This window comes from Misgurnus anguillicaudatus, chromosome 5, assembly GCF_027580225.2.
Source record: "Misgurnus anguillicaudatus chromosome 5, ASM2758022v2, whole genome shotgun sequence".
Taxonomy (NCBI): Eukaryota; Metazoa; Chordata; class Actinopteri; order Cypriniformes; family Cobitidae; genus Misgurnus; species Misgurnus anguillicaudatus.
Genome location: NC_073341.2, coordinates 31,117,599 through 31,132,140, shown reverse-complemented (window position 1 = coordinate 31,132,140; position 14,542 = coordinate 31,117,599). Strand labels below are relative to the sequence as shown.

At 37.2% G+C, this 14,542-nt stretch overlaps 1 protein-coding gene across 6 annotated transcripts in view; it reads left to right on the top strand.

Moving 5' to 3' along the window:
- The window catches only part of pde4d (phosphodiesterase 4D, cAMP-specific), a 159,455-nt gene that overhangs the window by 126,251 nt on the left and 18,662 nt on the right, over nt 1–14,542 (top strand). For all 6 annotated transcript variants that reach the window (XM_055167630.2, XM_073868012.1, XM_055167629.2 and 3 more), the window contains 5 exons: nt 6,292–6,483; nt 6,603–6,639; nt 6,727–6,803; nt 8,353–8,402; nt 13,894–14,006. In XM_055167630.2, coding sequence (XP_055023605.2) covers nt 6,292–6,483; nt 6,603–6,639; nt 6,727–6,803; nt 8,353–8,402; nt 13,894–14,006 — 469 coding nt within the window. The remainder of the gene's footprint in view (nt 1–6,291; nt 6,484–6,602; nt 6,640–6,726; nt 6,804–8,352; nt 8,403–13,893; nt 14,007–14,542) is intronic.

The following is a 14,542-nucleotide window of genomic DNA, read 5'->3' as shown; positions in this document are numbered from 1 at the left end:
CATTGAAATGCATTGGAGTGAAAGCATTATAGTGGATTCTGTTGTCTTATTTTGGTTCTGTTAAGCATCATTCAAGCTTAATCAGACTTTCTTTGTAAGCCTAGTTGTTGTGCTAATTGGAAGAGATCAATCCAGAACCAAAACAGAAGTTAGATGGGGGCGGCGAGTCTAAATTGAAGTTGTCCAGGGGGATTGGGCAGGGCTTCATCCGCAACAAAAGAGTGAGCCAGTTGGACGTCTGATGGCTTAGATAGGGTAGCACTGATTACAGTTAATTATCCCTTTTGATTTTAAACGACTCGCCTTTGGGGGAAGAGGGAGGGGACATTTTTAGTCCAGAGGGTAAACAGACATTGGGTTGATTGGCATGTCTCTTTTTTCTTATAGTTAATACAAAACAGGAAAGCATCTACTATTCTGGTTTTATGTAAGCATACACTTGTGTAATATACTGTATGTACTATAAAATTAAGGCGTGAATTATTTCTGTGTGGAATTTACGCTTGAAAATAGCAGGAAGCCATTAGATGGAGATGACTGTTTAATGTTGTCATGTGTGCGCCGTCATACTTACAGCACGTTGTAACATCTGAAGATCTTTACGTTTCTCATTTCCGCAAAAAGAAAATTAGGGATTAAACTGTACTGTAATCGTCCCACGCTAAACCACACCGTGAAATTGAACTCTGTCTTCGTATGAAATAGTTTTTATGATTAATGTAACAGAGGAGGTGTTTATCTGTAAGTTGTTTTTAAGAACCCCCTCACTGAATAATGTGAAAGGAATGAGAGTTCAGTTTTGTGTGATTAGTCAATAGTAGACAAATAGAAAGTACAAATGGGAGTTTTGTGGATTTTAGTCTATGTCTGTTAGCTTTATAGCCGTCTACTTGTTAGTGCACTCCCATACACTTTTAGCACATATACTAGATAAAACTCTACCCCTAATACCCACCAGGTTTCAAATCATGTTCATACCAATTTCAACAGTGAGTCAAAAATGCAGTATTGTAATAGTAAACAACTTTTGCATATTTAAGAGATCAAAATTATGCAATTTTCTGTATTACACAAGGACTTGTCAAACAAATAAGCTTTAGTTTTATTGTTCCACTGTTTTCTGCATCTGTGTCGTGTATGGAATTGAAATAATTATGGGGTGTTTGTATTTTAGGAGCAAAAACACTTCAAGGTAATTACTCTCAAAAGTACGCACAGTGCTGCGTGGGTCTGGGCCTGCAGTATTTGTGAGTTTAAGACAGTGGTTGTTGTACTGTGAGCTTAACCAAACGAAAGAGAGAGATACTGGAGAGGATAGGAGTTGTCTTTTTACCCCCTTTGCCTTGCTGAAGATTAATCACAGCGGTGTGATGGTAATGCAATGTCTTAAAAATATTAAGTGACACGCCTTCTTTTTGTGAAATACATCAAGTGTCATGACATTTGTGACCATTCTCTGTAAAAAAATATGCAGCATCATTTTTTAAGTTAAAGTAACATAAAAGCAAAAAGTAAAATAATTTCAACGTGATTTTATAAGTTATGTCAACTTTTCAAAAGCCAAAACTTAAAATAGTAGATTAAATTGACTTGCCAAACCAAGTTGTTTTAACTTTTTGCTGCATTTTTTTACAGTGTTTCTTTGTAATCCTCCACTGTTTTAAGTTTAAACACCTTAAATTAACAAGTCACTGTGACTAGTGAGGAATTGGTATAAATTAAAAAAATTAAGTTGGATGGACTTAGGTTATTACAACTTTATTTTTATAATTTATAGCAACTTCTAACTACACTTTAAAAAGTAAAAAGTTGGATCAACCTAAAAAATTACTTCAATTGGTAACACCTAAAAAAAATTAAACTTACATTTTTAGGTGTTACCAATTGAAGTAATATTTGAAGTTAATCCAACTTTTTATTGTTTACACACTGTAAAATACTTTGCTGCCTTAAATTTTTTTGTTAAATCAACTCTGATTGTCAACAGAGATGAGTTGTCACAACTTATAAAATATAGTTAGTCAACTTAATTTTATAAGTTATAACAACTCACCTGTAGTTATAACAACTCATCTCTAGTCAAGATAAATAATAGTACGTTTAAATGACTTGATTGAACAAGTTTGATTGAACAAAAAATTTTAAGGCAGCAAAGTATTTTTTACAGTGCAGTTTAACAATTTTTACAATATACATTATACATACGGGCAGGCCTTGACATTAACTTTTTTGCTCACCAGCCAAAGTGTTATATGTACCAGCTAGTTGTTTTCCAAAGTTACTAGCCACTTAGCATTTTTACTGGCCACAATTTTGTCGTTGGTAAAAACATTTTATATGATTAAACATGATTTAAATTAAACGCATCCTAAAATGACTTTAATTTGAGTAATTTTACTTGATTTAGCTAGATTAGATGCAAATTGACTTTCAAATGCAGATTGACCACCCAAATTAAGACTAGCTTTATTTGCTGGTATATATATACCAGGTATATCAGTATATATCATATCATATATTTAGGTGCATGAAAACAAATAAATAGATCAACTTCTAATGAATATATTAAAAGTGGTGCAGGGGTGTAGAAGATTAACTGAAAAGATAACACAAAAACCCTAGACAAACACTTAAATATTTATTAACAACAGCAGTAAATACTGTGAAGACATGTACATGAATTTTACTCTCAACTTGTTTATGCAGCTTGTATTTTATAAGCTTGATCAAGGTTTCTGTTAAAAGTGATTTAAGAATTCCATGCGCTCTTTACTGACAAGAGGGCATTATTGTTGCCCAAAGTAGCCTACATTAAAATGATGTGCGAACCTCTCTGCTCGCAGGTTTCTCTTGACTTTGGACAAAACTGGGATGTGTGCATTCAGGCATTTGCTATGTATTTCTCTCTGCTCTTGTCCAGAAAGTGTGCACACACTTTAAATCTCTTCAATCACTTCCATGCAATTGTTTTATCTTTTCCAAAGTGTGCGTCTATGCGCTCAGACTGCGTCCCACGTATTCGCACAGCAGAAATCTACTCGCATTTGGCGGGTTGATGGGTGTTAATGTCAAGCCCTGCATACGGGCATTAATAAGTGGATACTGTTAATGTCAATAACTAATAACATCTATGAAAGTACCATTTATTTTTAGTTTATGTTGACAGTTGAGTTTACTAATGCTAATGTATACAAGCTTACTGTAAATATTAATCTCATGTGAGTCTGTTGAGAGTAACACTAAGTATATAACATTTCTGTAAGGTAAATGTGCAGAAATATAAACTAGTAATAGAAAACACACACGAGAAAACACAATACTCAACACCAATGAACACAATAAGACAATACCAGTGACTTAATTTGTTATGCAATAGAAACCAAATGTGTTTTATAAATGCATATTAACTTGTTTGTAGACTTAATTTGTTATGCAATAGAAACCAAATGTGTTTTATAAATGCATATGAACTTGTTTGTAGTTATTAGGCCTGTGTTATGGGGGGAGGCACTTTTCCCTTTGTAGCGTAAGCTTTAGCGCATTTGTGCGAGTTACAGTAAGAGGAGAAGCATCTCATTCATAATTTATGTCTGGAGCTGAGAGCGTGCGAGACAGTAAGCCAGTGCATTCCTGTGATATGACCCAAGAGAAATGAGGGCAGCACATCTACAGGGCTGCTCATCGCTAGCTGCGTTTCGAACTGTTAAGGTATTTCATCTGGAAAAAGTCAGGTGCAGATGTTGGCTTGAACATGTGTAGAACGCTATGCATAAAACAGAAGCATTTGTGATTTAAGCCTCTGAATGCAGACAGTGTGTAACTTTTGATATAACACATTTGATTCCAGTGTAATTCAGAACTTCTTCTCAATTATCTGAGCATGATACAATGTTTGCTCACGAGTCTGGACTTCCTTGTTGTATCTCAGTGACGTCCCGCAAAATGCTAGTGACTCTAACCCTAGACAATGGATGTTTTCTTTCTCTTAATACTGTACTGTAAACCTCCGTCCTCTGTTTTGCGTAGTTCATGAATCATTGGCCCTTCAACTGTCACACAGTGCCGGAGTCTACTCAGGGAAACGGTTAGTCAAGGTGCAGATCAAGCATAATCCATCCGTATCGCTCTAACAGTCTCAGCTGTCAGCGTACAGGAGATGATGACTGTGCCGAAGTAAGACGCCACCCCACGTCACAATGAACGTCAAGGAAATCCCCATCTTGTTAAAGCTCCCTGAGGAGTATGCATCAGCAAATGTTTAAACATAGCAGTGAGGACACCGGAGAGGTTCAGGTTAGAAGGTGGAGGACGGAGTTCTTGATGGGCTGGGAAAGCCCTGCAGTAAGCTCGGTCACACCTTGAGCATAAATACTTTGTTAATCTCCGAGACTTATCTATCCTACTCAGAAATCTTTACCTATTTACATATGGACAGGCCTCAACTTTTTGCTCACCAGCTAAAGTGGCTAGTTGTTTTCCAAAGTAACTTGCCACTTAGCATGATTAAACATGACTTAAATTAAACGCATTCTAAAATGACTTTAATTTGAGTAATTTTACTTGATTTAGCTAGATTAGATGCAGATTGACTTTCAAATGCAGATTGACCACCCAAATTAAGACTACATTTATTTGCTAGTATATACCAGGTATATCAGTATATATCATATATCATATATTTGTGAGATTGGGTATATATTATTCTTTTTTCGTGCTATTATCATGAATTTTCGCGTTTTTCGTGATCGTATAACGAATTCCTGTTTTCGTGTGATTATCACGTATTGGTTACTCAACTGCTTTTTCCTATTTTTAAACCAGGGATGTCATTTTATGTAAATCGAAAACCGAAGCAACAATGGTAAGAAAAAGGACAAAACAGTTGAGCAACCAATACGTGATAATCACACGAAAACAGGAATTCGTTATACAATCACTAAAAAAAATGCAAAAATTCGTGATAATAGCACGAAAAAAGAATAAAAAAAATATGTGACTATATAACGAAATTTCGTGAGACTGGGCTGGTGTATATATATATAGGTGCATGAAAAACATGCTAATAAGGCATAAATAGCATAAATAGATGTGACGTCGTCTTAAATGTAGTTAAAGTGTCTGTTGTTTATGCTCATCAATAGACTATTTTTGCAAATTTAGTTCTTAAATAATAAATGGATTTTTTTTCCTCAGCGTTGTTGTTTGTGATTTTTATTGTTTTTTAGGGATGGGATGATTAATCGTGATTCATACAAATAACACCTGTCTAGGGCTGGGTATCGATTCAGATGTTCCAGATCGATCCGATTTTGATTCTCGTTTCGATTCCAATTTTCGGACCGATTTTTATACTCGATTCTCGATTTGACTCAATGAATATAGATTTAATACAAATACTATATTTATAAAAAAGAACAGTGAACATAAGTTTACAAGTGGGTAATTAGCCACACACCTGTATATTAAACTTTTTTATTTTAGGTACACTTGGGTAAATTAAAACAGAACCCATCTCTTATTTTCAAATGCATAAAATTATGTAAAATAAAATGCAATTTTGATGCAAGATGAAAAATGTATGCTGAAAAAAGTCAGAACAATCGCATTCCTTGATCAAACAGGATCAGGTTATTTCCTTTTTTTATCAATTCGTGGCCTTTGAGAATCGATTTTGAATCAACCATGTAAAAACCAATGATTAATCGAAAAATGAAAAATGTTATGCACAGCTCTTTCAGGTATCATGGCTCTTTGATCAATAGAAAGTCATTATTAATGTAAAATCACAGAGTTTGAGTCGCTTATAACACGCATTTTAAAAAGCAACACTCGTCAAACATAATCATTATAAATATTCTTTAATGATTTGAAGAACAGCAATATAAAAATGCTTAAAGGCATTTCCTGGTTCTGGCTAGAAGGGATTCAGCTACAGTCAAATTTGCTTAGTGTTGTGATTAGGGTTTAAGGTTTGGGAGTAGAATTATGATTAAAACAGCGGTTCTGGCTAGATAGGATACAGATACGGCTTAAATCCTGTGCATTGTTGGGTGTAGGGTTAGGATAAAAACATTTACATTTATGAATTTGGCAAAAGCATTTTTCACTTAGAGTGCTTTACAACTTATACATTTTTTGTCAGTATGTTTTTCCTGGGTTTGAACCTATGACCTTTTACGCTAATAATGCAATGCTGTACCTCTGAGCTATACAAGAGCAATACTTCCAAGGATGCATCCTTGTTTTACATTTGTGCATCATCGCTAACTGCCTTGTTTTCTGTCTCGGCAGCTTTGATGTGGACAATGGTACCTCATCGGGACGCAGTCCGCTGGATCCCATGGCCAGCCCGGGGTCAGGCCTCATCCTGCAGGCCAACTTTGTGCACAGCCAGAGGAGAGAGTCTTTCCTGTATCGCTCCGACAGCGACTACGACCTCTCGCCGAAATCCATGTCCAGAAACTCCTCCATCGCTAGTGACATGTAAGCAAATGTGTATTATAAATTTACAGTTAGTTTATAGACATTAATTAGTTGATTAGATTATAAGGCATTTTCTTGGATTTTTCTGCTATAATTAATGGTAATTTATTTTTTGGCAGACACGGTGATGATATGATTGTAACACCTTTTGCACAGGTACATTGCAATGTTTCATTTTAAATATTTCGTGGTAAAGTTTAAGTTAGAGATTGTTTGAAAACATAAACTTGTGTGTTCTCCTAGGTTCTGGCGAGTTTAAGAACGGTCCGGAATAACTTTGCTGCTTTAACAAATGTCCAGCAAGAACGAACCAATAACAAGTAAGTTACTGTAGTCGATTTAAAAAGTCAATATAAACATACCCAGCCAGCAATAACCATTATTTCGTCGTCAAGGTTAACTATAGACCCGATATGCAGTAGTCCAGCTATGATTAACCCACTTCTAGCAAGATGTATAATATTCCTTCAAGTAAGCAAAGTCAACGGTGATTATCATTTATTTATTTTCATTTATTTTTGGGCTATACAGTAGTTACATCTACCGTATTTTCCAGACTATAAGTCGCACTGGAGTATAAGTCATATCCGTCAAAACGAAAAGCATATACAAGTTGCACTGGACTATAAGTCGCGTTTATTTAGAAAATGATTTCACAAAAAACAAGCCAAAGAACAGACATTTAATAAGGAAAGGCAAGTTATTCAACTAAACAATAGCACAGAACAGCAGGCTGAATAGGTGTCCGTACATGTTAAAGTAACATAAACCGTTATTTACGCAATACACAATAGCAAACAGAACATACCTGGGAGGCTGAATAGGCTAAATTAACACGACAAGCCAAATAAAGTTGAAAAAGGTCTCGAAGTTATCCTGCACCACTGAATCCATTGAATTACATAAATACAGGAGCAGCATACATTGGACTCTCGCGGCTGTAGATGTAGATATTTATGGTTTCTCTTGGTTCATATGAAATAATTTTGATGTATCAGTCGCATCTGGTTCCAGGAACTGCCAAACTATGAAAAAAGTGTGACTTATAGTCCGGAAAACACAATTTTCACTGACAGCCCACATTTTGACTTGTTTTAGCCTTTTAAATGCAAAATAACTTGCTGGGTACTGTAGTTTTTGGACTATAAGCCGCATTTTTTTTTTCATAACTTGGCTGGTGCTGCGTCTTATAGTCAGGTGCACCTTGTAAGTCAGTATGAATTCATTTTGACATTTATGAGGCAAGAGACATAATTACCCTCTACAGCCGCAAGAGTCCGCTATATGCTGCTCCTGTATTTATGTAATTCAATGGATTCAGCGATTCGGAATGACGAGTCTGCGAACTTCACGCTAGTTGGCTTGTTCGGTTAATTTAGACTATTCAACCTTCCAGGTAAGTTCTGTATGCAAGGTTTATCGTTTAAATAACTGATAATATTACTTTAGGGTACAAACATCTATTCAGCCTGCTGTTCTGTCTGCTATTGTTTAATTTAATAACTTGCCTTTCCAGAGTAAATGTCTGTTCTGCGGCTTAGATTTTGTAAAATAATTTTCTAAATAAACGCGACGTCCGCTGCAACTTATGTTATTTCGTCTTAATGACGCATTATTGAATGATGCGGCTTATACTCTGGTGCGGCTTATACTGTAGTCTGGAAAATACGGTACTTTCTAAACACTATAACTCAAATTGGTTATTTGTGGGTAGTTACCTCAGTAAAATGTGGGGCAAACTAGGTAAAGATTTGCAGAACGTACCAACAAGAGCCAGACTGTGTTTTTATCATTCATTATACACAATGAGATGTGATGTGATTGACAAATTTATATTAAAGCCTTCTTTTTTTCTGTTTGCTCTTCCAGGAGATCCCCAATGTGTAATCCACCTCCCATCACAAAGACTTCCTACACAGGTGGTGTACCTTGCTTTCTTGCCATAAATATTGTCCTGGTAATTTACCATGCAAGTGGTCAGAAAAATTTAAAAGCTTTAAAAGTTTTAAAGCTTATGAGAGAAATGTCTGCAGTGGTTTTAAAGATACAGTATATCGACAGATACAGTACTGTGCAAAAGTCTTAAGCCACCATAACCAGCTTTGTTGTTTTAGCAAAGTTTTAATGTCCATCCATATTTATTTTTTACTCTTTTTTATTAAGACAAAAACAGAAAATACAGTAAAAATGTACATAAAATTAAAAACAAAACAATTTTCAGAACTAAATGTCTGCTTAAGGCATCAGTCAGTATTTAGTGTGACTTCTCTTGGCACCAAACACATCTTGAGCTTTTTTGAGGAGACTGAAGTCCTGAAGTCATTTGATTAGAATTAGAAATTAGAATTTGAAATCATTTAAGTTTAAAAGATCCTGCAGCTGTCTGCTATTGCTCAAGTGGAAGGGGAGTTTACCCTAAAAACTTGCACTTTATCTTATACTTTTATACTGTTTTTAATACTACATACACATTTCCTTTATTTTCTGGCTGTATTATAATAAAGAGACTGAGATATAATTATATTTGATCACTATACAATTGCAAAAACAACTAATCTAATGCTAGCATGGGGGCCTAAGACTTTTGCACAGTATTGTACATCAGTGACCTCTTGTGTAAACTGTTGTGTTTTAAAGCATAAGGCTTGCTAGGATAAGCAGACAATAAGCGAGAGAGGCAGACATACAGACAGATTCTACTTGTGTCATCTGGACAATTGTATTGTTTTGTTTTGTGGTGAGCAATCACTGTCTGGTATGAGATATGAAGTTGTCCTTGTGTGGCACCTTCTGCTTTGTCTTCACCAGCTGAAGTTTAGCCTCCAGACATCACAAATCACGCTGCGTATGTCATGTTCTCTAAAGCTGATAAGGAAAGTAACCTATTTATCACAAGGTGATACAGAAGTGTAACTAGTTTGTCACAATACTCTCCATTCTTTTAATCTTACGTATCTATGTAGGGTTATACAGTATAGGTTATCTTGGGATATGACGCAGAATAACCGATAATTATGAGGCACTTCTTTTTTTTAGCGATAAACTTTTGTTGGTGCTCTATTTTTAAGGTTTGCAAAGAAAAGCAAGTGACAGGTTTCAGTTGTTTGACCTAGAACTGTAGTACTGAGCGTGCAGTGGATGTTAAGCATGGGCAGAATGTTCAGCCGCAGAGATAAAAAGGTCCAGCGATATAGATTTATAATATTGATTTGTACCACAGGCCGTGAGCAGATGGACACATTATACAATTTAGGTCCCCATGCTGAGTGCATGTATCACATGTCCCACAAAATATTTTTGCGTGTCATGTCATGTGACCTTAAAGTGTGAGAAGGCTTTGGGGCTATATGCCGTGTGACTAAAGATGTAGACTAATTACCATACGCTTGTAGTAATGAAACAAATATGTTATTCACTCACCCTAATGTGGTTCAATCTTTCAGTGGGTTTTTTTGTTATCATAGATTTTTTTAAAAAGCGTTTTTTGCATTTTGGGGGTGGATAGTGATTGACTCTTTAATCTTCAGTTTTATTCAATTTCTCTTGAAGGCACATGACCAGTTTTAGTGAAAAACAAAATTATAATCCTTATTTAATAAATATTCCTTTTTGGCTATACCTATATGACCCCATTGGAAATATTTAGGCATTATGTTAATGAGTTTTGCACAGGCAAACATCAGTCATATTTTCCTAAAAGTCTCGTTAGTTACTATGTTTCATGCATTGTCGCATTTTAAAGGATTAGTCCATTTTCTTGGAAAGGGTCCAGGTGGTTTGCTCACCACCATGTCGTCCAAAATGTTGATGTCTTTCTTTGTTTGGTCGAGAAGAAATTGTGTTTTTTGAGGAAACATTCCAGGATTTCTCATTTTAATGGACTTTAATGGACCCCAACACTTAAAAGTTTTAATGCAGTTTAAATGGTACTTTCAAAGGACTCTAAACGATCTCAAACGAGGCATTAGGGTCTTATCTAGTGAAACGATAAAAACTATGCCCTTTTAAACAACAACTTCTCGTCTTGCTTCGGTCCTGTGACGTGTCAGCATGACCTCACGTAATACGTCATCACGTCAAGAGGTCACGGATGACGTATCGAAACTACGCCTCAATGTTTACAAGTGTGGAGAAAGAGGACCGTTCCAACGTTGTTGTATGTGGAATGATACTAATTAATGTCTTTGTGTCAGTTTATTGTTTAAAATGCTCCGCAAATGTGCGTTTCGTATATGTAACACGTGAACTTTCAACGTCATGACGCAATTACGCGAGGTCGCGCTGGCTCCTCACACAGACGGAGGAAGTAGAGAAGTTGAGGTTTAAAAGTGCATATTCTTTATTTTTCTTGCCAAAAATGACAATCGTTTCTCGAGATAAAACCCTTATGCCTCGTTTGGGATTGTTTAAAGTCCTTTGAAGCTGCGTTGAAACTGCAATTTTAAACTGCATTAAAACTGTTAAGTGTTGGGGTCCATTAAAGTCCATTAAAATGAGTAAAATCCTTCAAAAAAAAAAATTTCTTCTCGCCTAAACAAAGAAAGACATCAACATTTTGGATGACATGGTGGTGAGTAAATTATCTGGATTTTTTTTTTTAAATGTACTAATCCTTTAAGCAAAACTTTGTGAAAGACTTCTCACACAAACAGTATCCATTAGTTTCATTTTCCTCACAATAGTATAAAGGTGACATTAGAAAGACTTTTGGGGGATTGATCACAGCAGATTTGTAGCGCCGTCTTTTCTAGTTTCCTCTGATATCTCATGTATCTAAAGAAATCCCACGACAATGCTGCAAGGATTTCCCGGCTGACAGGCTAATGACTGCGCCTGACCCGGATTACAAAATTCCAGTCCTGCTTTTATCCGCAGCTTTCCCGTCTATGGAGCCAGTGCCCTCTCATGGGCTGGTGTATGATGTCGCGCTAAGCACGAGAAGAATGTCATTGACGTCAGTGCAGTCTCTTTCAGTGAGAGCGGCACCCCAGCCCTGTGTACTTCACCACACATACAGAAAAGAGCGAGACAGGCCGACAGAATGACTAAGATAATGTAAGCTTTGTTAAAGGAGCTTACATGTGGCACATACATTAGTCTTGCTTTGTCTCAAGTTAGCAACATGACCTTATTAGGCAGCATGCATGCTTGTGTATGGATGCACTGACGTCTTTGTTTGGCCTTTTGTTGTTTTGTTTTTGCACTGATATGACCATCCCAGTGTTTCTGAAAAGAAACGTGCAGTCAAATAAACATTTGCAAGGTCCCTTAAAGGTCCCGTTCTTTCTGTGTTTTTAAAGCTTTAATTATGTTTACAGTGCGCAATATAACACGTGTTCATGTTTCACGTGTAAAAAACGCGGTATTTTTCCACATAATTTACTTATCTGTATAGCAGTGTTTTCACTGTCCCAAAAACAGGCTGATGTCTTCCTTGTTCTATGAAGTCCCTCCATCAGAAATACGTAACGAGTTCTGATTGTGTAGTTTGTTTAGTGTGTTGTGATTCGATAGCAGCTTAGCTTGCCGTTAGCTTAGATTGCGACTGATGTATTCCTGTGGGCGGAGTTTAGTAAGAAAACTGTTCTACTGACGTCATTAAAGCAGGAAGTAGAGGGCTGTAGTCCAAACCGGCCGTTCGCTGTAGGCTTTGAAAGGCAAATTCTGTTAAAGAAAAAATATCGCCTGACAGTGAACTTTGAGCTTTATCATTTTAAAGGTATTATTTATGCTATTATAGCAACATTTCACACTAACTAGGGTTTAAAAAATGGGATCAGGAAGAACGTGACCTTTAAACCTGATGGACATCTAAAGCACATCTCATAGGAAAAAATATCTCACCAAACCTTGTGACTCTGGACCACTGTTACAGTGGAGAATTAAAGGGATAATTTAATTAATAATTTATTAAAAATTAATTTTTTTCATTATTTACAGATATTTTGATAAATGATGATAACCATACAGTTGACGGTACCCACCTACTTCCATAGTAGGGAAAACAAATACTATGGAAGTCAGTGGGTACCATCAACTGTGTGCTCACTATCATTTATCAAAATATCTTCTTTTGTCCACACGGAATAAAGAAACTCAGGTTTACAACAACATGAGGGTTAGAAAATGAAACAATTTTCATTTTTGGGTGAACTATCCCTTTAAACGTGCTCCCTTTGTAATAAAAAATTAACATAAAAGCTGTCCCATCATGAAATGTCTCTTTGTAAGAAAACCACATTGGGCAGCAAGGTCAAACATTTACCAGGGCTTGGGGTAAAAATACTGCAGAAAGTGGCAAACGCCCAAAATATTTCAAATGACAAAATGCCTCTGTACTGAAGTTTAGTTTGTATTTGTTGCCTTAACTATATTATATTTTGTTTTATATTACTAGTCTGTAGTTTAATAAGATAACTATAGCATGCTGTGTGTTTAATATGGTTAGCGTTCTTAAAGACAAAAAGGGCCAATATTTCCTCTTAATTAAAAGAAATATCTGACACCCAAAGCATCTGCTGTAAAGCCATTCAGAGGACCTGTGAGAGCACACTCTCTCTGCCCAAGCTTCTCAACTCCAGATCCTGTGAAATCCATGCCAGGATTTACGCAAAGTCCTTTCTCTCCTCCATGCAGCGGCACTGGCAAGCTTTGGCTTCTGTTTCAAGAGGAAGCTCGGCTCACGTTCGGCTAGCGACGCTCCACGGCTGCCCCGCGCTCATGCAGGGCATCCACCGCTCTGTGAGAAGGAGACAGACAGATGTGACCTTAGATTTCTTTCACTGGAGTTCATCTAGCATTCTGGCTTAAAGACTGGAGAGCCTCACTTATCTCTGCCGTCAGACGTCTGTATGCTTTTTGCGTGTGCTTGTACATGTGTTTGTGTTTCTTGTTATGACACCATGCTTCGATGCGTTATTAAGGGCCAGACTGCATGCTTGTAAGGGGCTTTGCTGAGCTTTTCGGATGTGCCATGTAAAGATGGGCCTGCCTACAGCAATGACATTTTCTGTGTCCCAAGACAGCGTTCAGCCTGGGCTTATCGACATGTAGGGCCATCAATAGCATTTCGTGTCCAGCTGTCAATATGATTGTAACCGTGAAAAAGAGCGTTGAAGTGTGTGCGGCCCCTTGTATGTTTTGTTAGGGGATATAGTCACGAGATCTACGGACATACGGTGCCTCGTTTGGATTACTCGTTGCTTGGAGCCATACTGTATTTTTCTGGCTCGATTGTGAGCCCCATCATTCACCATGGAGGGCTTCAGCACAGCATGAAGAATCACCCATGCGTCCTGTCGGGATATCCCAACATGGCGGTCTACAGCAGTTTGGGCCCTCTGCTGGGAGCCTCAGCTAGACCCCTTAAACATCTGAGATCTGACTCCTTGCCTTCTTCTCTTCCTCCAGAGGAGGCCTTCCAGAAGCTGGCCACAGAAACCCTGGAGGAGCTGGACTGGTGCCTCGACCAGCTTGAGACCCTTCAGACCAGACATTCTGTCAGTGAGATGGCATCCAACAAGGTAAGATCATTCATAAATGTTGCCATGCTTTGTTTTCTGCTGTTTGGTTGGAATACCACAGGGTGTTTTTGCACGTTTGCAAGTTATTAATTCCTGTTTAGTTAAGTTGTGTGCTTTCGTGCACTTGCATGCAATGGATTTAGTCATGATGCATCAGGATCACACATCTAAACACTTTATTGTGTTGTGGGATTGTTTGTTGTCATTTTTGAATGGTGGTCCTTATCGATTGGTTGTAAACGTGTCCACAATTCGGCCAGATCAATTTATTTTGTATACATGAAGTAAAATGCTTTGCCAATTAGATCATATAATAAACAAGTTTTTTATTTCGCAATTCGGGTGTCACTGCAATCTCAAGCTTTGCTGTATTGTAACCAGTGCTTCTCTGTTTGCAATAACAGCAGCAGAATCGTCATTCAGACCGCACTGAGCATGCCCACAGTCTCCAGCAAGGTCCTAGTACACATACAGCATGCTAATCAGCCCTAGTGTGCATCTTCTCCAGTGCACTCAGCCACAGCACCTCTTACAAA